Below are 23,914 nucleotides of genomic sequence, written 5' to 3'. Positions count from 1 at the left end.
TTTTTTTCTTCCTGTGCCAGAATGGAGAGAGATGCACCACAAAGGTCATGGACATGGATTTCCTTTGGTTTGACTCAATGAAAAGGTCAGATGAGGGCACCATGAAATGGCAGTGAGGCCTTCACATCACCCTCACAGGGACCCGAGTCCTTACATCACCCTGAAAATGGCACAGGCGGAGCCCTTCTCGGGCCGCTCTCAGAAGAACTGGGAGGGCCCCGTGGGGTGCTGTGACCTCGCCTGGTGCCCCATGTGGCTTTAGTGGCCCTCCAACAGCGTGCAGAGACAGCAGAGCTACACACCGTGATACAATGATTGTCACAAGTTGAGTGCAACTAAACTTTTAGGAAGGTTTATAAATTAAAGTATGCACGTCTTCCTGTGACTGTAAATACTTGTATTTCTATTTAGGACACAGTAACACCTAGGGTGGATAGATAACTGTTCTTCACCTACTAGTCGTGTACACACTGTGTGTTTCGTTCCTCCACCCAAAAACTGCATCCTGGGCCGGCCCGCTGTATCTCTGTTTGGCATTTAGAGGAGCAGAGTGACCATTAATCGTAAGGTGTGTGACCGTCCACATGCCAAAGTGTCCTTGACAAAGACGTAGAGCCTGGCCTGCCATGATAATTATGTTATCCACTTATTGAAGTCAGTGAAAATGATCGAGGTCATGTCTATATATCTGATGTTGCCCTTGTGTTCACGTTTTGTTTTTTTTTAACATAAGAATGTCAGCAACATTTTAGCCAGCATGATGTCAGAATAAACAGCTGGGTTTTCCCGACCACTGTATGACTAAGTGCCTAAGCAGAATGAACAGAAAAAAACTGTTGAGTCATATAAAGCTGCCATTTCTGGTCAGACTTAAAGTTCATTGCTCTTTGTTATGTTACTTTTTATCATGACACGCCTATATAGACCCCCAGACTGCTTCTACTTAAAGCAGAAACATCTGTAAAATGGATGTCATGTATCTTAATCAGTGACTCAGCAGGAAGTTGAATATACGATGCAGACCTGCATGTGGCTGCTACATGTTTGCCATACGCAGGGACAGATTTCTGAGTTAGTTTGTCAAGTTAATTATCTTGGAATATAAAATCTAATACGTAATATTTCAAGTTAATTTCCAGACTAACATGCATACTGCTTATTCTGTCTTGTGTAATTCTACTTTTCAGCAGTTTAATTAAGCTATCTTTATAGTCTTTATAGGGAAATACTGGATAGTTTCACCTCTTCAGGTCTCTTAACTTTTGTTTAAGTTGTGTAGAATGCACCTGGTGAAGAAATCAAACTTTGTAAAGATATCAGGCAGTTTAAAAAGAGGTACGAAGACAGTATTTTCATAATGTACAGACACGATTAGAGGGATTGTAAAGCACACTCAGGGTGATACTGTTTCATATTTGTTTTGTACACGGGTAACACTGGTTATCAGGTATTAAAAACTGCAGTGAGGTAAATGTGTGGTTGATCGATGGTGAGGAGAGTGTATTTTTGTAACAGTTTGATTAGTGATGGATTAGTACAGTTTGGGATTGTGGGTAGGGCTAGACTTCCTGCTCCTTTTCGGACATGAAATGTAAATTTATGTTTCTCATTGTGAGTCTGTTCATGATTTATTGTTTGTCTCTGTTTTGTAGGATTTTTTCTACAATATATTCTATTCTATTTTTTCAAATGTTCAAAAATAAATAAATAAAATCGAATTGAAAGAGTAAACGAAGGAAGGCAAATCTCTCATTTTGGTAAAACTGGTCACAACCACTGATGAGGGGTTGCAAAAAGATGTCTTTTTTTCATGTTGTCACAAGCCAGAGAGGTTGGGAACCACAAGTGTGGACCATTTCTTGCCTAGAGCTGCCACGATTATTCAATTAGTTGTCAACCATAAGATTAATCGCCTTCTAATCTCATAATCGATCTGGTTTTTTTAGGGGGAAAAAAGGCAAAATTCTCTGATTTCAGCCTCTTAAATTTGAAGACTGTCTAATTTCTTTACCCCTTTATGACGGTTAACTGAAAATCTTTGGGTTGTAGACAAAACAAGACATTTGATGATGTCATCTTGGGTTTTGGGAAACACTGATCAACATTTGTCACCATTTTCTGACATTCTGTAGACAAACAACTGAATGATCAATCAAGAAAATAATTGCCAGACTAATCAAGAATCACACTAATAATATACCTTCATGCCTGTGCACAATTTTCTGACTTAAACAATAGATTTGGGAAATTTGGATGAGTGTTACCTCACAGGAAAAGTCATTAGTGCTAAGAATGCATTACACTAAATGCAGACTGTGTCCCAGGACGTTCACATTTTTTCTCAAACTTGATCAGGACATCCTCACCTGTTGCATGTGTCAATAATCACCCATGTGTAACAAAGAGACAAGAAGCAGAAGCTTTACAAGATTTGATTTATTAACTATGATACAGATCACATAAGGCCTTGCTGTATACACCATTCCCATTGAGACAAATTACCATACTCAGCAAATAATGACAGTTTTTTTGTTTGATGTTATCTTTTCACTTTACAGTACTTCATTTTTTTATTATTTTCTTTTCCCCCATTATTTCTTAATATTTTTTTTAATCATCTCTTAAATAGTGAGAGTGGTGGAGCCCTCTTCCTTGGTTGGGAAGAAATCATGCACTATACTGGGCTGGTCTCTCAATCGTTCACAAAGAAATTGTTAAAAAAAAAAAAAAATGCTTTGTATTTTTTAATTATTAAAATAAAACATAAAAAGAAACTTTTTTTTTCTATCACCACTGACTAAAGGGCAAAGTGTTAGACCCCCTAACATACCAATAAACAACCATTTGAATATAGTTTTGCTTGTTTCTCATTTTAACTTAACAGACATCTGTCACCATTGTTGCAAAACAAAACAAAAAAGAAAAATAAAAGCAATGCAGCCACATAATATCGCTGAACCAAAGTCACATTTTTAATTCAATTGTTCTTCTAAACTGTCACTTTGCTTCCCATCTCTCCCTCGACCCTTTTTTCCACAGTCTTTGGCTGCCTCACAGTCAGTTCAGTATTAACACATTGATATACACAGGCAACGCCACTGGCTGGCGTTCACACACAAGTACCAGTGGTCACCCCTCCTTCCTCCCTCCGTCTCCCAAATAATGATCCCATTCACCCGTTTGCTGTCTGTCTTCCCTCCCTCTTGCTCTCCCCAATCTCCCCCATCTCTCTCACACTTTCTCTGAGGATCAGTGTGTGTAATCTGGACGAGCTAACAGGGTTACACAGCGGGGTAATGACCGCAAGGAGAACTGCATTCCTCTCCTTCACGTTTATTTGGATCACGCTGGTGTCTGGCCGTCTGCCAAGCACAGCTTGCTAGCATGTTAGCTCAAACCCACCCACCCAAACACACACTCTTAATTCCTCTATCCTCTAATCACACGCACACACAAATACACCCACACACAAGGTAAATAGGTAGTGTAGACTTATAAAAGCTCCTTTAGGAGTTCAGTGATTGGTTAAAAGGTTTTTCTCTTTTTCCTTTTGGGCAGAGAGGACAGTCTGCGGAGACATGCAGAGAGGCAATTCAGTGTCAAACAGAATAAGTGACCTTGGCGAGCATCTGCTTAACATTAACACACATAGGTTCACATGCACACGCACTTTCTCAAGCTCTCTCTCACACACACACACACACACACACACACACACACACTTCAAAAGCTGCTTCGATCAGGGCTCAGCAATTCTCCTCGAGCCCCATCTCGCTGGTTTCTACGGTAACAGCAGGCTGGGCCGAGGAATTCTGTGATGCTCCGTTCCAGTCATGCAGACGGATGAATGGACTGTCTGTTCTGTCTGCTGTCTCTCCCAGACCCAACTGTCTCTCTTGGACTAGGAATGACTAGGGGGATGTGGTGGCATAACAGTGACAGCGGGGGGAGTCTGGTGTAGTGGTTACACTCTTGCAAATTATATTTCAAGTCCACAGAGAGCAGGTTTGAGTCTCCTTTCTGGAGGCATGACGCTGTGTCCTAAGAGGACAGCGTGCTGAGGCGTGGAGCTGTGGTTACCAATTATTTCCAACAATAAAAAGCCTCTCCTCCCGCCTGTCAAAGCAAAAAGCCTCGCTTCCAGCTCTTACTCTCTGGCCTGTAATGCTACATTGTGCCTCAATCTCCTAAGTCTTCATTTCCTTCCACTCAAATATGGCGTCTGGGAAGCGGCATGTACTCCTTTGCAAAGGGCTGAGTGCTTTGGTGAAGTGGAAACTAACAACAAAAGACAGAGAGGCAATTTTATTCACTGCACGTCTAATCAACTGCAATGTAACCACATGTGGCTACAGAGCTTGAATCTATATAATCTCATTGATTTGTACCAGATTTAAAACTGCCGTCGTTTCTTATTTTTACACTCTTACATTTCATGAGCTCTAAAGTTAATTTTACCTGATATACAGTGATGAAAAATCATGACAATTGCACCTAGAAGAGAATCTGACGCTACAAAAACCACAGTAGGAAAATGGTGCTACGCCCATGCAGTAGTGGATGTGAGGTTATGGCTGCGATACCCATTTCTTCCTCTAGATGTCAGTGGTGTGCTCCCAGAGAGAGAGAGAGTAGGGCGGACTGACAATAAAGTGAACGGTGGCTGTCATGTCATGGCAGCTCCAATTTAAAATGTGCCTTCAAAGTGCTCAGAAAAGTGCTTTTTGAACAAGGTCCTCACTGTGGATAACTGCAGCACTGAACTCGCTCGTAAAAACCACCACAGCGTGAAAGAAGCGACATGACAGGTGAAGGTCCAACACTAGAATTATTCCCACTATCTGCCTAATGCAGGGAAATTCAGGTAAACCAAAAAGGCATGGATACATGCACACGCAGACAGATAGACAGTCACACAGACACTTACAGACAAGGCCACTCATTGAGCGATGGGCCCGGGTTTCTCTGTTTCCCAAGATTTTGTCAAATGAGGGACAGAATAAAAAAACGCATCGGGACAGTAGGAATCTCAATATAGAATCAAGATTTAGACCAATTACTGTGTTTACATGGACAGGGCATGAGGTTGAAGTTCAAACCCAGAGAGAGAGAACAAACAGGAGACTGGGAGGAGCCTTCCCAGAATGCAAAGCGATGTTCCCAAAATCCTTTGCTCCAATTTGCTGCCTAGAAGATCCGGTCGGTTGAGATTTTTTTTTTATTCTGTGCTTGGCATACTGCCTCAACTGAAACTGAATTTGTCTGCGTGTGTGTGGCTCTGTGAGGGGTTGATAGATAGGAATGCGTGTGTCGCGGAGGACAGAACATCCTGTCGGATGAGTGGTAACACGTGTTTCTTGCTTAAGTCCTCTGTACAGTGGCGAAATAAACAAACGTGTTCAGGACTTGCTCTCTGCTCCACTTTGTCCCAGCCACAGCCTCCCAGGTCAGTACAGTAGGTGGGTCGGATTGCAAAAAGACGGGCGCCGTCCACCAAATTTCCAAGCGCAGTTAGAGGCGAAGCGATTGAGGAGAATGGTTGTCGGAGGCACACCGGCCACTGGGTGTTTGTGTCAAGTGTGTGTCTGTTTGTGTGTGTGGTGAAGTAATCCCAACATAACAAGAGTTCACATTCTCCTTTCCACCTCACTTCCATTTCCCTCCCTGAGTCCCTTTGACAGTTACTGGCAACGTCTCACTCATTAGTGTGTTTGTGTGTAGGTTCTCTATAAGGCAAGGAGGGCAGGTCTAGATGAAGTGAGACTGAGAGACAAAGGGATAAAGTGGCGAGGAGGGGGAAAGATCATACTGCCAGTTCAGAGGCTCTTCAGTGTTCCCCTTTTCTTCCTTGTGTGTGTGTCCATTTTTCTAAAAGCAACAGAGGGTCAAACGCCCCTGTCTTCTCCCAAACGTGTAGGTTTCTCCCTGTACATACTGCATCTCACTCAATCTCTCCCGACTTCTCTTCCTACCTCCTGTTCTCGTTTCAATTTATCTTCAATTCCTTCCCAAACTTCAAAATCTCTTATTCTAAACCCTTAAATCTCTCTGAATCTCGTTATCAGTCTTTTTTTTTTTCCTCTTTCCCTTGATCCCTGGTTCACAGCGTGTGTTGTTCCGTAGGGGGGTGATGGGGGTGCAGCGAGGGCGGCAGCAGGGCTGGGATCGGGGACTGAGGAGTAGGAGGTGGAGAGTGGGGTGGGGACTGATGTTGATGGTGGTGGTGGTGGTGGTGTTGGTGGTGGATAGGAGGGCCGTAGTGTGGGATAACAGGAGGGGTGGCCGGGAGGACGTAGGGAGTCGGGGACGGAGTCGGTGAGGATGAGTAGCCTCCAGCCATGCAGGAGTAGGCCGAGGTTCCGCCCCCAGAGGAGAGCGTAGAGGTGGGGGAGCCGGGGAGGCCGTCGGCCAGAGGCTGATTGTAGAAGAAGTACGCGCACTGGTGGATGAAGCTCTCGATGATTGTCTGGTAGGTGCGGGTGGCAGTCAGGGCGTCCATGGTGGTGAAGTCTGGTCTCATGAGTGTGGGCCAGAAACAGATGGACAGGTTCTCACTGGTCATCAGGTTCAGCTTATTGTGCTGGCTCACCCTGCGAAACACAAAGAAACCAAAAGATGAAATTAATAAGTCACAAATCATAACCTAATTTTCAAAATAACATGTTATCAAAGGGATGCTTCAAATGATCAAAACCTGATGTTGTCCTCTTAATCTCTTGTGCTCCTAATGTGGCATAAATTCATACAGCACGGGGCTCTTATTTTCTAAAATGTTCTTATATAGGTTAAGTATCTCTTTTTTTTTACATCAAGAAAAAAAAACTGTGGAAAAACAAGCTTAATTTTGTGCAACTTTTTTTTCCTATTCCTTTTATCATCTTGTGACCCCTCAGATTTATCTTGGGACCTCTTGGGAACCACTGATCTGTACTATAAGGTGTTTTCCCTTGGTAACTGCATACCGTCAAGGGCTTTCTTTCGGTTTGCATTTGCACCGCCAACAGAAACGCTGATGTAATGTATCAAAGATTCTTGTATTTCGCTTTGATGAGTCAAAATTGTGCTGTAAGGTAAATGCACTTTTAATATAGCACCTTTCTATTTTAGTCACGCATGTCACATTCACACTCACATTCACACACTACTGGTCGAGGCTACCACACAAGGTGCAGCCTGCTACTTAGCTAAAACACACTCTCACACACCAGTGGCACAGCCAAGAGCAATTTGGGGTTCGCTACTTTGCCCAAGGATACTTCGACATGCGGACTCGAGGAGGCCGGGGATCGAACCGCTGATCTTCCCCTCTACCTCCTGAATCACAGTTGCCTGTGGGCTGTATTTCTCCTGATACATGTATGCTCAGTATGTCTGTTTTCTTTTATTTTTTTCTTTACAAGCTGTTGTTTGTGTTTTGTGTTGTCTGTTGTTTACACAGCTAACAGGTTTTTAAAAATGGTGGTTGCCAGTACAGCATTGGCTCATGTGTTTGACCAATCAGCATACACCTTGGTCACTCATAGTTCCTTTGTACTCTCAAATTGTGGCTAAAAAAAGGTCAATCAAAATGGCGGTCTAAAGACTTTGATTGTTCATAGTTCTTGCGAGCAAACATAATAAAAAGGGGCGTACTTAGTTCCTCTAGCCTGGAAACGACTGTACAGTATAGTATGAAATTAGGCACAGCAGTCATCCACATACAAATAGGGTTAAACAACCACTGCATTAACATGTATCATGACTCAACCTGAGTAAAACAACCTCTATTCTGTCAGTGAGCTAGCTTCGGTGATGTCACCGCTAGGTCACTTGACCGGGTGACCGGCAGTGTAGTCAGCACGGCTGTCAGAGGCAGACTCTGACCCCGTCACTCACTCACTTGTTCAAGTGGCTGATGACATATTTGAAGACCTCGTAATTCTCCTTGGGGAAGCGGCGCAGAATGTCCTTCATCGTCTGGAAGCGCTGCTCCCTATCGTTGATCTCTGAATGGTGGCAGAGAGACGAGAGAGAGGTTAGAGGAGTGAGGAAAGTGGCTGAAAGAAAAGATTAGGGGAATCTGAGGAAAAGATGTCAGGGGAGTGAGAGTTGAGATGAGGAGGGATGGGGAGGGAGGGGAGGGAGTACAATGGAGAAGAGGAGAGTTTGAAGAGCATAGTGAAAGCAATTGGACTCAGCTCTCAAAAAATCTGTGCAGGACACAGTGATTTCATCCTACAACAGTGCGAGTTTCACACATCGCAGTCATGAAAACACACACACATGATTCAAAGGGACTCCACACTACAGTTCTCAAAAAAAAAAAAAAAAAAAAAAAAAATCGGCCAACAAAGACCACACACATTCCAGGGGAGAAAAATACACCCATAACAATGTCCTACAGATTGCAGCAACTCACACACAAACACACACATACACTGGGTGTGTTAAGCCTGATGGCAGCAAGGAGTGAGTCAGAAAAGCTGACGTCACCAGCTAACACAGTCCATCCTGTGTGTGTGTGTGTGTGTGTGTGTGTGAGCGAGGCAGAGAGCAGCAGTGGGAACAGCAGATGTTCTCGTCCACATCACAAACATGATTTACAATCAGAGAATTTAAGTTTGTATTCCCACAATGAGGTCAGCGTGGATCAAAAACAGATTTGAGGCATAATGACTTAACACAGCCCCAGTTCCTCCTGCCGTACATCCATCATCTGTAATCAAAACTTAACTTCCTACAGCTTATTCAAAGTAACGTCACCATGACAATATGCGCTAAAATCCACACGCCCAGCTCTCTCTCTATCCCTCTTTTTCTCCACCTCTTAGTCTGGGTGACAGAACGACAGCTCAAATTCTGAAAATGCTGAGCACAATTTGCTATTTTCGACCGAATGAAGGCTTTCTTGTCTCTAAACTCCACCTCACTTTTCTGTTTTCACTCTCTCTTCCTCTATTGTGGCACAGACTGCAGGAGCTTTATCAGGTCTCTGTCACGGCTGAAGGGTCTCGCCGGGGCCGTTAAAAAAAAAAACCCCACACACACAGAGCTCGGTGAGTGACAGCAGCCTCACGGCCCGGGGGTAAATCTCTCTGGCGCGATGCAAGACTAAGCTATGCCTTAAATCTCCGTTCCGACAGATTACAGGACACAAAGAGAAAAAGAGAGGCCGTGGAGAGCGCCCTCGTTTATCTAACATATGACTGTTTTTTCATGACTTCATCCAGACCCCGTTATCCACATTGCTCCTGCATCCCTCCATCATGTGCAATCATCCCCACATCCTTCCTCTCCAAGCCTTAAATATTCTCTCCTCCATCCCTTTTTTCCTCCGTTCCCCATTTCCTCAACGAGTGGCAAATCCAATTCTCCCCATGGATGGATTTGGATTGCAAGAGTTTTGCTTGTTAGGTTAAAGAAAAGTTACAAAGAAGGGAAAAGGATTTAAGGCAAAATCCAATACACCTCGGGTTTTTGTGAAGGACTCTCCCCCACATCCCCGTGCCCCATGTGCCCTCACACCAGAGCCCCCGGACTTACTGAAGGCCTCCACCAGCTCTCCCTGCATGCTGTAGGGCACCAGAGGCTCAGGTAGCTCAGAGAAGAAGGCCTTCATGGCTCCGGCTACTGTGTTCATGGTGAAGTCTTTCTCCACCAGGTCCAGGTTGTGATCTGGAAAAATAATGACATGGAAAGAAGACATTTGAAGAACAAAACTCATCACAATTTACCATGCATACAGTAAATAAGAGAGGTGGCTGCTTTGGAAATGTTGGCTCACCACTGACTGGGCTGTGAAATCACATATAGCGTGAGACAATAAAACTGTCAGAGATTGTTCTATAGTGTTTATACCACTTTTTTTTTATTAAAGGTCCACCTAGGAATTTTTACACAAGCTGTAGTAGCTCTTTGGAACAATGCCATCAGAGAGCTGTACCAAGGTTAACACAAAGTTGAAAAGATGTCTCAAAATGCACCTGTTCTCCCTGCTGTAGACTTTTTATTTCATATTTTCTTTCCTTTTTGTGTTATATACCTTCGAGTACAATGAAAAGCTGATTTATTATTATTAGCAGCCCGTCATATTACTGAGCCAAAACTGCACACATTCAACAAGACAGCATGGTGGCTTGACAAATCAATGAACAGGAGTGTTTTATGGAAATAATGGACTTTTATATGAGTTTTGCATCAATGTGATTTAGTCTGTTATTAAAGTCTGGTATTAAATTTTCTGGATCAAAAACTGACATGCCCGTCTGGTTACTGATTTTCAGGAAAATGTACTAAGTCACGATGAGATATTACAATGTGAAATTACACTTGTGTGCGTACTTGGGTTTTTATACATATCGCTCACTTAAAATTCACTGTTGGTGGTTGTTTTGGGATTGTGCAGACAGCTTGTAGACAAGTCTGCACAAACAGGCCTGTTCAGTTCATCATTTAATCAATATGACTAAATAACAAACAGCCTCTTTGGTAATGTACCATAGGATCATTTTAGTTTACAAAGTGTTTCACTGCTGGAGAGATGGTCTTTTCATATAACTGGGCTGTCTATGCAGCAGAAAGACACAAACACTTTGTAAATTGGTGCTACATGACTAGAAAAAAAAAACAGAGGAAAATGGCTGTAGCATCCATGTTGCTTTTGCTCAACAGGTAGAAAACCTGCAACTACCAGAATGCACTGCCTGCATCGGCCCAATAAACACTCCCGCTGGTGGACTGCGGCCACCTGGTAAAAATAGTCTTGAATTACAGCCAAACAGTGCACTGAAATAAGGGTGTTCTCACATCTTAATGGACTCAAAGGGGTGACTCAGCATTTTTTGCGCATATGTGAACGCTCCAAGAGAACTCAGACCCCTCTAAAGCAAACCGAACTCAGACCACCGTTCGTTTCAAGTATGTGGTGCGGTTCACTTAATCTGTGTACTGTGAACGCAAAGTGCTCCAGGTTCGCTTTGCTCTTTGCCTTTGTATTTAGCCCTCTAGATCACATGCTATTGCACTGGGACAATTGGAAAAAACAGACAAAACCACATCAGTCTGCAACGCTTGAAAGGATGCAGGATGAGAAGTAGTTTGGTCCACTAAAGACACTGCACATCTCCAGATGTGGAATACAGAATACATCAAACGGCAACAGTCTACAGCACAGAAACGCTGAGGTTTTCCTCCAATTTTAAGTTCATCGAAGGGCTTCATAACTGAGAGAGAGTCCTCTTTCAAATGAACTGACAATGTGAACACAAAAAGAACCAAGTCAATTTTCTGTCGAGTTCAGTTCATTTAAAAAGGACTATATGTGAAAACATTTTAGATGAGAAATAGGCAAGACAGTTACAGAATCTTGGTTTATATTAGATCAGCACTATTTAGTTTTATTATTTGATCTCAGTTTTTCAGCCTCCATTTTCACAATACAGGTAACAGTATAGCGCCTGTTTCCTGTTCACAAATTCTCATATTACAGCCAAACAGTGAACTAAAATATGTTTCTGAAAACATTTTAGATGAGAAATAGGCAATACTTAAACAGAATCTTGGTTCATATTTGATCAGCACTGCCTAGTTTTACTGTTTAATCTGAGTTTGGTGTGAGTTTGAGGCAAGAAAAAGAGAGATCTACTTTTATACTCTTTACATCTGTGGTGGCGGGCATATAAAAAGGCGGAAGTAAAATCTGTAGTCTGAGCCACAGCCCTAAAGCCAGTGCAAATCCGCAAAATGACACGTTTTATATAATTCCGCATATTTAAGTTGCAAGAGCAGCAGGGAGATCTGGGCGCTGGTTAGATGGAGGGAAGTTTACCACACTTCATTTACACATACTCCCCACACTGCTATGATACAAGGCTGGTTGAAAATCGGCAAAGTGTCCCTTTAATTAATGCCCTGAAATAAAAGTAGAATGATCCATGGACAACTATAAAGTCGATTTGAGTAGAGAGAGACAGCTCAGACAGCCAGACAGCAAAACCACTAGAGCACCACTTTAGTGTTTGTGTGTGTGTGTGTGTGTGTGTGTGTGTGTGTGTGTGTGTGAAAGAGAGAGAAAGAGAGAGAGACTTAATTAAAAAAAAGCCATTTTCTGATAACTTTTTTTACTTTACAGAGGTAGTATGTGTAGAAAGAAGAGAGGCAAGAAATAAGTTAATACAGATACGGTTAGTGAGTTCTTGAACAGTCTGAGGAGAGCTCCCATTTTGAGAGTTTCCAAAGTGTGGTGCTTCTGATGCTGCTTTCTGCTGTAATGAGTTCTCTGAATCTTCAGGGGCCTGATGAAGTGCCATCTTCAGTATGGCTATGAGACACCTACGCCATAGTTCCACCTGTAATTGTCTTGTCCCATTGGCCGGAGGCTCAGAATGATTCAACACGGGGCTTCAACTCTGATTACCAGAGTTGGATTTAACCTCAACCAGGCGTAGACGCAAGCGTACACACACTCATACACAGGCCATCTCGCTCTGCTATCTATCTTGGCAGCGACATGCTTCATTAACCAAACCAATCTGGAGGTAATTAACTGCCCACAGCAGACAGACACACACATGGAGAGACACACATTGAGAGCACTTGTACATGCACATGTGTGAACACGCACATGCACGCAGGAGCAGGTAGAAGATTGAGGAGGCAGCTCTACAGTCTAAAAGGAAGCAAAGGCCAATTCCCTCTGTAGAATTAATGCTCCCTGGTTAATTAAGGGGATCCAGGCTTGTTGTAGATAGAAGCAGACGTGCACATGCACATCTCTGTGGCCTTTTCTTCACACCTAGCATGTAAGTGTACAGCTGAAGCAATAATAAGCACGTGTACACTTGTACGTGTGAGTGGTGCAAGCAGAAAGTCACATACCTTTGTCAAATTCCCGCTGCATGCTCTCCATCTCGGCCTTGTTCCCGCTGACCCTGTAGATGCCCTCTGTGCTCAACCCTGGTGAAGAGAGAGAGAAGCACGTTATTAGCTTTTCTTTTCGTGTTTAATTTGCAACAAGTATCAACTATTTATAGCAGCTAGTCAATCACCTCCAAGAACTCTTTGATACATCACGATGCGGAGAGAATAGATGCACTCTGAAAGGCTGAAAAAGTGGAGCTACTGCAGGCTGCTCTAATGGCTTCTCCCTGTGTCCCCTTCCATCTAGACACACTATTAGCACTATTTATTAAACCCATAAAGCACTCCTACTGGCCTGCTAAGAGCCCAATGGAGCACTGTGACAATTTGAGGCTACCTTAGAAGCCACACACTTAAAAATGGCTTGACTTGTACTGTGCCCTTCCTCTCACGCCTAACTTAATTTTTAGGATATTTGTTGAGGATTTGTTGCCTTTCTTCAGACACTGAACAGTCAGATTGCATCTCTGTTTACTGAGGTTTTGTGGCAAGTTTTTTAGTTCTTGTAATATCCGTTTTATTTTTCATGTCTATTAAGAGGTGTAAAATACATCCTATGACCAATAAAGCAAAGGGAACTGTCTTAAAATTTAACACCTGAAACATCAGTTGTTTTATCAAACACACACATAATGAGACCGCTGGCACTTTGGGAGGCTTTTAGACAATTTTGGTCAGTCTAATAGTTCAGACGACATAAACACTTTCATGGCAGCAATAAAGAACACTGCAGCAAATTAAAAGATGCATGTAAAGGTGACTTAACAAGAGCTCCCCATTTATCACTATAAAAAATACAAGACAAAAGAGCAGGAGAGTAACAGTCTGCTATTTTTCATCCACTTCTGCCTTCCTGTTTCTCTCGCCTCCTGCTTCAATATGCATTTTTCCAGACTTTAAATGGCTCGCAGCAGGTGCAGTCGAGTGCGATATGATTGAAGCAGCCAATTAAAGACTTATTAAGCAGGCCTGTTGGATTTTATTATCTGTTTACAGTAATAATCCACCCTATTATAATCTAATAATCTAATACAGTTGGCAGTTTCAAAGTTTTAACATCTAACAAAAATCTCCTACACTGATTTTTCATAACCACTGATCTTTTTGTTGAGCTGACAACCACTGACTAACCAAGCTCCTATTTCCTCACATGCTGTATAATTTTCATTTTACAGGGAATAAAAGCACAATAGCAATTTTAAAACTGCCTTCAAAATATTTCAAGCTCAGCAGCTGAAAACACTTGTGCAAAACATGTCCTACACAGGCCAGTGTCAGATCTTGTTTAGCATATCGTTTCACATATTAGTCTTTCTGAATAATCCCTGAATTAAACTGGGGTGACGCATAATATATTTTTATTTCACAAATGGTAAAAAAACGGTCACAAAAAAACTAGGGCTGCCCCCTGATAGTCGACTGCGGCTGTGGTTATTCCACAGGCTAGTTAATAACATGTTGGGCAGGAAATCCAAAGTGTGGGATCATTTTGAGAAGGTTAAGGACGAACCCAAGGTGATATGTAAACTCATCTTCATTGGTCGACTACAAACATGACATATCATCTGAAACATGGAAGTAGCTACATGCCCATTAGCCACTTAGCACAATCATTACTGCTTTGCAGACAGCATCATTAACAGGCAGCTCGCTCAGTGTGTGACGTGCACTTGTAGATAAAATATAGGCCTATATTAATGAAGGTTCATTAGTACGGTTTTGTATTTCTCTGTAATGTAGCACAGTGTTAACAATGTTACTGATACTATTCTTTCTCAGAGCTTGAACTCAAACCATTGTGTTGCCCCACCCAAAATATATAATTTAATAATTAAAATAATATCATAAACATGTGGGCAACTAGTCGACTAAAGGCCCTCAGTGAAGACTATTGGTCGACTAGGAATATTCTTAGTCGGGTGCAGCCCCTTTTTGGAGCTGGACTATTAATTTGGAGCCCTGTTGCGATATATATATACAGTTTGGTAATTAAACGCAGCCTACTCTGAGCACAGATGGAGCAGCAGAACACCAGGCGCAAAGAAAGTGAAACTTAATTGTTCATTAACTCATTTAAGATTGAACTGTTTACACCTTAAAACAACAGTGCTCTTATTTTGGTGTTGTCCATCACTTCTCCAAACCACTACTACTAAAAACCAGCTGTTACTGTGGAAACCGAGCACCCAGTGGCCCTGCACTGGCTCACAAACTTGCTTTCACTTGCCTCTGCAGCAGCAGATTCCAGGTTACAAAACAACAATACTGTAGAGTAACAGAATCCTTAACATTAAACGTAATGTTACATGAATTAAACTGAAAAACGTGTGTTGTAGCACTATGGAGAAATATCTGGCTGAGTCCTTCCTGAGTCATGTTTAGCCTTGGAGGATGAGTAAATATAACCTCAACTCTTGTTTTTTCCACAATACATCCATGTATGCAGACATGTAAGACACAAACAACCCAGTCAAAGCCGGACAATGGCAGAAAGAAAAGGTACTTAGATAGCTGCTGTGAGTGAGCGCTAACTTCATCTTCCTTCATTAATATTTTTTTCCAATTTATCTAAGATAAGTCTCCACCTCCCACCCTTTAAATTCTCACTTCGTTCCCACTTTGGTGGAGATTCGGGGAGACAAAGAGCAATCCAGAGGGAGTGAGGGAGATAGGGAGTGGCAGAACAGAGAGGGTGAGATAGAGAGAGGCAGGGAGGAAATGAGAGAGCTTTCAGTCACGGCATATACAGCATCGATCTCCTCCTTCTACCAATCAATTATCCACAAAAGCTTTTCTAGCCAGACACTAGGAAAACAGGGATGTGAGGAGAGATAGGGAGAGGGGAGCAGTGTAGCAGCAGTGGGGAGAGGGTGTGAGAGATAGGGGCAAAACAGGACAAGTATGAGAGAGATAGTGGGGAGGGGGAGTGTGAGGATGCACAGGAGTGAGGGTCAGGACTGATGAAACAGAGAATGAGAAAAAAATAAAGGGATTAAGATAAGGAGAGGATATATAGAGGGATAGGAAATGCTTTTAAAACAACAGAACACATCAAAGATGGAAGTTGCAGGAGGATGACAAGAATGGAAGAGGAGCCCAAAAGCATCGGGAGGGGAGGAGAGTCGGAGGATGAAGAAGGCGAATAGAAGGGTTTAACAGTGATAGCTTGGAAAGGTGGGCTCTCACAAACAGACAACAGCATCCTCTTCCTCTGGGGTCAAACAAAGCGCCAGCACTTCCTGGGGTCAATGTAAATATAAGCACTTCCTGTGGCAAACAAGTTTTTTTTGCATCTTCTAACAATGCCTTTTTAGTCCTGTTAGAAAATGCAACTTCCATTCATTTGAGCTATTATCAAACTATACTATTACATTATCAGCTTCAGGGTCTATACCCTCATCTATGGTGACTTCATAGCTTCCAACACACCTGAACCTGCAGTCACACAAAGTCTCAGATCAATGTACCCACAGTTAGCGACCATTCTCCTGCACCATGCTACCTACTGACAACACCCCAGCTGATCCCACATCAGCCCAGACCCCTGCAGCTGACTTCATAGTCCACCATGAAAACAGGCGGTGCCCTTTATGTCGCTATGGAGGCTCCTATGGCCAGCAGATATGCCCGCACACGCTAACACACATTCATCACCCCGGCACCCATGAGCGGAACACACCGCGGCTACCAACGCCGAGAGAAAGCCAGAGCCGAGGAGAGATAACGGCAGTCACAATGGATTGATTTTATATAGCTGCTTTTCTACAAGCTCTGAATGCACGAAAATAACACAAAATGCCACATCTACTCCTATTATTCTCAAGGACAAAGGGAGTGAAGCTGGGAAGCACAATTAAGAGAAGCAACAAAGAAATAAGATGTTTGAAAAGAAATATAAAAACAGAAAAACAAGTTTTTCTCTAGTGCCTTTGTGTATTGCCAAAATATGCCTCTGAAAACGTATAAAGACTAAGAAAAAGTTTTCTAGTTAATGAACAATTTGGCTTTGTCTATAGGTAAAAAAAATATGTTTTTACTACATACACCAAAGTCGTCATTCAGAGTATGAACACAGCCTGTAAGAGGATTATCAATGACATTTAAACAGATAAGAATAAAGGCAGAAAACACTGGGTTTGGCTTGGGAGTATTTTTGCTTCAAGAAGGAGGAAAGGGGAAGGATGTAGGTTAAAGCTGCAGGTCCAGGGTCAGCCTCACTACTTCACTCATCATGAGCTCACACTATAGAGACAAACATAGTGTCAGCACTGTATGGTAATTTCCCATGAGTGCCATTATAGCCACAGATTGCAGACGCAGATACAGGATAAGTAAAGTCTGACTTACAGCAACTACAATCGAAACTAAATGGCACATTGTAACTCATTTCCCCTCGCAGTCGCAGTAATTCTCTGTGTAGGTGTGCCATTCTGTACTGCATGTGTTAGTATGTAAACAAAGTGTTTCATCGCGCACACTCTTATTGGCTGTGACTGTGAGATGTGTGAAGCTACACTCCTCACACATGCATACACATATAAATAACACAGACGCAAGCTAAACACATGCAGAGAAGAGCTGAGCCCAAACATTCTTCCAATTTCCTACCTTGTGATATTGATCGGACGGAGGGAGCTATGGGGCAGAACATTACCTGGCAACCCCCCTGGCGAAAACACACCCGCCACACACACACACACATACACAATGCGTGCTGACAAGAGGAAGGAGAGAACGCAATGAAGGAGGGGGAGGAGGAGATGGAGGGGATAGCAGGGGGAGAAAAAACGCAGGGAATTGAGAGAGGTGACGATAGGACAGGGGAAGAAATAGAAATATGGGTTAGGAAGAAGATGAAAGAAATCAAATGTGACAAGTGAAGGTACTCAAGGAGACAGAGAGAGAGAGAGAGGAGGATGACTGGATCAGGAGGAGGAAGTAGAGAAACAAGGGCACAGGAGGAGAGGAGGAAACGGAGGATTAGGCAAGATACTAAAGTCAGTGAGTGGGGGTAAAAGGTGGAAAACATTCTCATGAGTCAGTCGATGTATACATAAACGCATATTCAACCACTTTTTTTCCGCCTTCATCCAGAACTAAGTGCCGTGACTGCTCCAGTTAACACCTGAACAGGGGGAGGTGAAATCTAGCATGATGCCTTATCTAGAGCTCTGCCCCTATACTCCTACACAGAGAAAGGCGGTGGATGTTTTGTGAAGCCGCAGTAATCCACAAATACAGAGTCTTTAATCAGGACAGAGATTACAGTGGAATGCACTGGCATGTCAGGAAGCAACAGCAGTGTTTTGACAAACACATGCAACTCATTTTACGGGAGGTAACGAAATGAGTGCACACTTTTATTGAACATTACTTAAATGTATGATTACGTTTCTTTGGTACTTAAGTAACTTGTATTATTGTCTGCATTTTTCTGGAAATTGGAGGGTGGATAGCAACTATGGGGAAGTTTACGTCACACAGTTTAGAACATTATTTTACATGATCCCAGTATTTTCAGCCCAAACATGTTTTGCAACCAGTTTAAATTAATTTATTAATAAATGAATACATAATTTAGTATTACTCTGCCACAGAGTTATTCCTGGCAGCATGGAGAGAGCGCTTTGAAACATCATTTGGACCTTTATGTCAAAAAATAAAACTGTAACACTTCATTTTACAGGTCTGTAATGTCTTGATACTTCTGTGGGAAGTTTCCTGTTAAGAAATACAGTATATAATCTGATACTAGGTATAGGAAGCGTAGCCTCTTTTTCTGAGACAGGTCTTTTTATTAGCTAGATATTAGTTGGTTGTGTTCAAATTTTCAAAGGGATTTCAGAGCGTGTATGGAGAAACTTATCTATCACAGTTGTCAGACAGGACTGCGTTGAATTCTTCAAGGTTTTTGGGGGCCTGCTTGTGAATCTTGAGAAAGTAATTTCACTTTCAAAACTTCAACAGTTAGTGTCCTCAGTTCCCAAACACTTGCTGGGTGTTGTTAAAAGAAAGGCGATGTAGCACGGTGGTAAACATGCCCCTGTCCCTGACCCTGTCCCTGTAGATATGCTGCAGGCTTTAAATTCAGCATGAGTGTATATTGTGTACTGTATTCAATTGAACAAAGGTCAGAAAGGATTGCATTCTGTCTATTTATTTCTTACACAGTGTTCGGGGTTGTATTAAAAAATGTTGAGGTGTTTGGTGGTAGAAAGGTGGCAGACTGACTCTTGACTTCAGTGTCTAAAATCCTGGTTACGGCCCAGCTAAGAGACATGTACAAATATCTATACATATGCATCGACCCTGAACTAAGTCGCCTCTGGTTTAGTAGTAACAGCTGGTGGCAGACTGAGAGACAAGCTGGCAGTCCTGGGGCAATGGGGCACCAGAAGAGCCTGGCAGGGGGTTTGGCATCTGGGCAAAAGGGTAGCAAGGTTAGGAGAGGCTATCCAACCACATCTGTGCTCCCAGTGCTTCCAGGGAGGAGACAGGAGGAGGTACGGGTGTGTGTGCGTGTGTGTGTGTGTGTGTGTGTATGACTGGTGGCAACAGTTTGAAAACCTGTTTCTCTAATCTACACAACAAATTCAAGGTTAATCAAAGCAGATGAAAGTATTTTAGTTAAAACACATGGAGCCATTCTGATATTATGCTCCGTGACAAACCTAGTCGCTGCTTAAATTCCCCCTTGGCTTTTCGCATCAGCATCACTGGCCTGAATGAGACTCTGATGACTCATTTTTAAGTTAACACTATGACCGTAACCACTGGAAACAGAAGCCAGCATGATCTGCTTGGTCTTTTTACTTGAGTCAGTTCAGGAGTTGCCACACAAACCCTTGGTAACAATATTTCTATAATAATCACACACAAACAATGAACCTGCTTCACCCGTGAGTCTTATCACACCTCATTTTTGCTTTTTTTATGACACAACTGTTTCGGCTATCAAAAAAAGTAAGTTAACACCCCAACCTGGTTCACATCCCTGGAGGTGCATACCTATAAAGCCTACAGCTCAACAAAGCTGTACCATTTATCAAACCTGAACAAAGAGTAAGGGAGACACAAAGGAAAGCACGGACACACATGCACATAGACACAAAGGCTGTGTGTGATTTGAGGAGGACCGCAGAATCACACACTTAGCAACGAAGACCACAGTACAAAACAATCCCACCGGGGAGGAGGATTAAGATAACAGAAAAAAATATAGGGGAATAAAAAAAGACAGCTCAAAGGAGACAGGTATAGTGTATGCAGAGGCAGATGGATCCTTTGAAATAATTTTAAAAAAAAAAGGTAATACTTAAATAACTGAAAATAACAGCCTATTTTGTGTCCAAATTGATGCCATTAAGTGTCTGTGCTCCTTATTATGTAAAGTAAAACAGATTCTTACCTGTTGTTTCAATGAAACGAATGCACTTCTCGATGAAGATGGGGATCGGCCGCTCAGGAGTGACGACGGTGGACAGTGGCATACCAAAGTAGTTGCTCTCGATGGGCTTCGAGATGGAATGCCTGGGTTTGGGTCGTGGTTTCTGGAAGTAAATTGCAAAGAAAGAGCAGATTACTCCGAGGATTCCGAGAAGAAATTCAACATTATTTGAGGCTGACTGGCATCGACACTGCTGACACAGGCACACATTTCCAAAATGACACCGAGCCTTGGGGCATTGTTCTAGAAATGACTTGATTTAAATGGAAAAGACCGTGACATTATTTTAAAGTGACTGTTTTTATGTTTGTACCTAGCTGAGCAAGAAGACACGCACACACACCGTTCCCGCACATTCCTTCAAACCTTAACCTGATAAGTCATCAAACATTCCTGCCTGTTTTGTGCATAAATGAGATATACATCAGCTCGTCACTCTGGTCCCTTCATCCTTGCCCTCCTTCCTTCGACATTCTCTGCTTCCCTTTCTCTCTCTCTCTACTGCACTGCAGCTCTCACATAATCAAACTCTCTTATTCATTGTTTAATTACTTTCTAACTCCTGTTATTCTCCTGTTAAGAGACCTCTAATGCACTCCTGCAACATTTGCTGCCTGCCTCCGTATGGCTGTGGCATCAGCAGTAATTGCACTGTGCTTTAATGGTGTTCAGTGGGAATGTTTTGAAGGCCCCCAAGGCCTGGATCTCTAGTAAGTCTGTCAGCCCCCTGAGGCTCTGCCCTGGCAGGCTGGGTGGTGAGGCAGGGATGCATGGTTGGCTGGGCACACAGACTGTGGGAGCAATGCAGGCCTGACAGACAGACACAGGAAAGGAGCAGAGGAGTGCTCATTAGAGAGAAGGAGCCCGGCGTGCCCTCTGCTCCAGACACTGGCCTCACCGCACTCCACCAAACATTTTCGATAGCATGTATATACACACTAACTCACAGCAGTACTCAAGGAAACAAGCGGGGAAACACTAATTAAGACGGAGCAGATCAACACAAGCTCACCTGGACGTTTCTCTGCACTGCATGTTTGAGCAGTTAAGTGAATTTATTCTGTTGTAAATCTATGTTATCTTTCAGCTGGCTTTCATTACCACCTCAAAGAGCCTGACCGACAAATGAGCAGGCACATATCATGGGCTAATATGTGGTTATTACAGACACATTCATATCAGTGTGTTGGGAGACACCTAAGCGAGATGGAAAGGTAAACTGCAGCTATACGTGCTTTGTTGGTGGCTTTCTTATGGACATTTTATCTTTAACTTTTCTCATCTTGCTTTCTATTAAAATTAAAAATGGCTTTTATTTCAGAGGTCTAGTGTGTAGGATTTAGTGGCACCTAGCTGTGAGGTTGCATGACTGAAACTTCTCCTGTGTGCCGCATGTGTACACAAATGACCCTATCTAGAGCCAGTGTTTGGTTTGTCCATTCTGGGCTAATGTAGAAACAACATGGCTGACACTGTGGTAGAGGACCCGCTCTGTATGTAGATATAAATGGCTCATTCTAAGGCAACAAAAACATGAGACTTCTTTTCAGGTGATTATAAACTACTGAAAACATAGTAATGAATATTATATTCATTTCATACAAATAGATGCCTCCATAATCCTGCACACTGGACCTTTAATGATGTTAACCATTTAATAATTACTGTTGTTAACATGCCTTTTTCACAAGAATGTTTGTGTAAAAGAAGAATACTGGTCAATATATTGTTATATTTTTGTCAAGTATCGATATCAATATTGGCCTCACAGATCCAGTATCATCCAGGCTCTTCTACCTGGGGGTGTTTTCCTATGATAAACTGCATAAAAAGGGCACTGTCGCTACTTCACCAGTCAACTGGGTGCTTAAAGTGTCGGGAAAACAAAATGTCAAAGATAACTCGATAACACCGACTGGCTCACTAGAAGAGTCTGCACTTCATTCAGCGAGGCCCCTGAGATGCCGCTGGAAGCTCTGTGTTGAAACACATCTAGGTTCAATAACTGCAGACTTTCCCAGCAAATCGGTAACTGCTGCCCAGTTATCTTTCTATTATGAGCCCCGCATGAGCCGAATCCTGACTGGAATTCCTTCACTTATCACTTGCTGCTAACTCCCCCGCCGCCCTGCCCGATCCTCCTGTGATGCTCGACGTACAAAACGTACATGTGAAGTGTGTACTCACACATGCACAAAACACCCACACGGGGGTTTAGTTGAATTAAAGTGGTAGTAATGTGATGCTACAAGACAACAGCCTCCATGGTGGTGAAGAGCTAGACTGCCAGCTTGGTTTTAAGCTCCAAGTAGCAGCTCATAATTTATTTGTGTCCTATCACACTGACTGTGTTGTATATCTATGCCCTATCTCACTTTAGCAGACTGTCTCTATACTCCCCCACCCCCCCGCGCCTTCTCTCTTCCACCCACTTTTCTCTCTCACTGTCTTCTCCCCCTGCAGTTTTGCCTTCTGGCCACTCCTTTTAGTTGCTGACTGAGACAGGATATGTTGCCAGCGCTGAGAAGACAAAACAGACCTCTACCACAAAAGACAAACAAAACACATCCTTAATAATAACATACAGACACCATGGTGAGCGTTTACATACACAGCGCGCTGTAGGATGCTGAAACACAAAGCTGCAATGCAAAAAAAAAAAAAAAAACCCAGTTCTATCACAACTCTTATTTTTTCTCCGGCTCCATTTCATTTTCTTTCTGTGGTTGTGTTTTCTCTGTCTCTTTTGATTGTCTCCCTCCCTCTTATTTCTCGCACAGAGGACACTAGACTGGAACTAGGTGACTGAGGAATTTGAAGCATTCCTCTTGCTGGCTGAGGAGGTTTGAAAAAAGCTGCAGGAGAGAGAGAGAGGAAATGTTTCCGGCCTCTCGCTGAGGGAGGGCAGGCGGGACAGACACACAGTTGGTCATTGCCTGAGGTAAAGGGGCTTTTAAAACAGGCTCAGAGTCTAGTTTTAATTATTTGTTCCTACTCGTCATGACTCAAGAGTGGTAGACAGTTCCCTAAGGCTGTGACTAGGAAAGTGTTTACACTGCATAAACCCACATCTTCACCCTAAAACTAAAAGTCTGACTGGTTGTCAACCCTGAAAAGCCACTAACAGGAGCGTCTGGTCCCGCACCAAGTCACTGCTGCAGCACGCCTCCATGAGATGACCACATAACTCAATAACATGCCAGTTACCCTGAGGGGGTTTCAGGCTGCAGCAGATTGAAAATGGACTCTTATCTTTCAGACAGCTGCTTAGAAAACAGGTGATGGAACTTGAGCACATTGTTACAACCACAATTAAGCAATAATGGCCTTAATGCGGATATCCAGATCCCAGACCTGCTGTAGGGCACAAATCAGAGGCACTAATTAGAGCAACGGTGATGACACCTATCTAAGTTCTGCTGGCTTCAATTTTCTTGGGGGTTTGTTTTGAAACTCGGCTAATAATGTGTCATGTGATACATTATTGATCCCTCGCTGCCCTTAAAGGACTGGGTCAGAGCACAGGGTCAGGTGGAAGTCAGAGCTACTGGAGCTTACTTGCTAACACGG

General features: G+C 42.9%; 1 protein-coding gene across 1 annotated transcript in view; it reads right to left on the bottom strand.

The window, feature by feature from the left end:
- Nucleotides 1-3,533: 3,533 nt before the first annotated feature.
- Nucleotides 3,534-23,914, bottom strand: part of arhgap35a (Rho GTPase activating protein 35a) — a 73,067-nt gene continuing 52,686 nt past the window's right edge. The window contains exons 3-7 of the mRNA XM_033631648.2: nt 20,306-20,447; nt 12,856-12,933; nt 9,523-9,654; nt 7,880-7,985; nt 3,534-6,590 (exon numbers count right to left, since the gene is read on the bottom strand). Of these exons, the coding sequence (XP_033487539.1) occupies nt 6,101-6,590; nt 7,880-7,985; nt 9,523-9,654; nt 12,856-12,933; nt 20,306-20,447 (948 nt within the window). The 3' untranslated portion in view covers nt 3,534-6,100. The remainder of the gene's footprint in view (nt 6,591-7,879; nt 7,986-9,522; nt 9,655-12,855; nt 12,934-20,305; nt 20,448-23,914) is intronic.

The sequence above is a fragment of the Epinephelus lanceolatus genome, chromosome 4 (assembly GCF_041903045.1).
Source record: "Epinephelus lanceolatus isolate andai-2023 chromosome 4, ASM4190304v1, whole genome shotgun sequence".
Classification (NCBI taxonomy): domain Eukaryota; kingdom Metazoa; phylum Chordata; class Actinopteri; order Perciformes; family Serranidae; genus Epinephelus; species Epinephelus lanceolatus.
The sequence above is the reverse complement of the archived record's forward strand: the minus strand, read 5'-3'. Positions and strand labels throughout refer to the sequence as shown.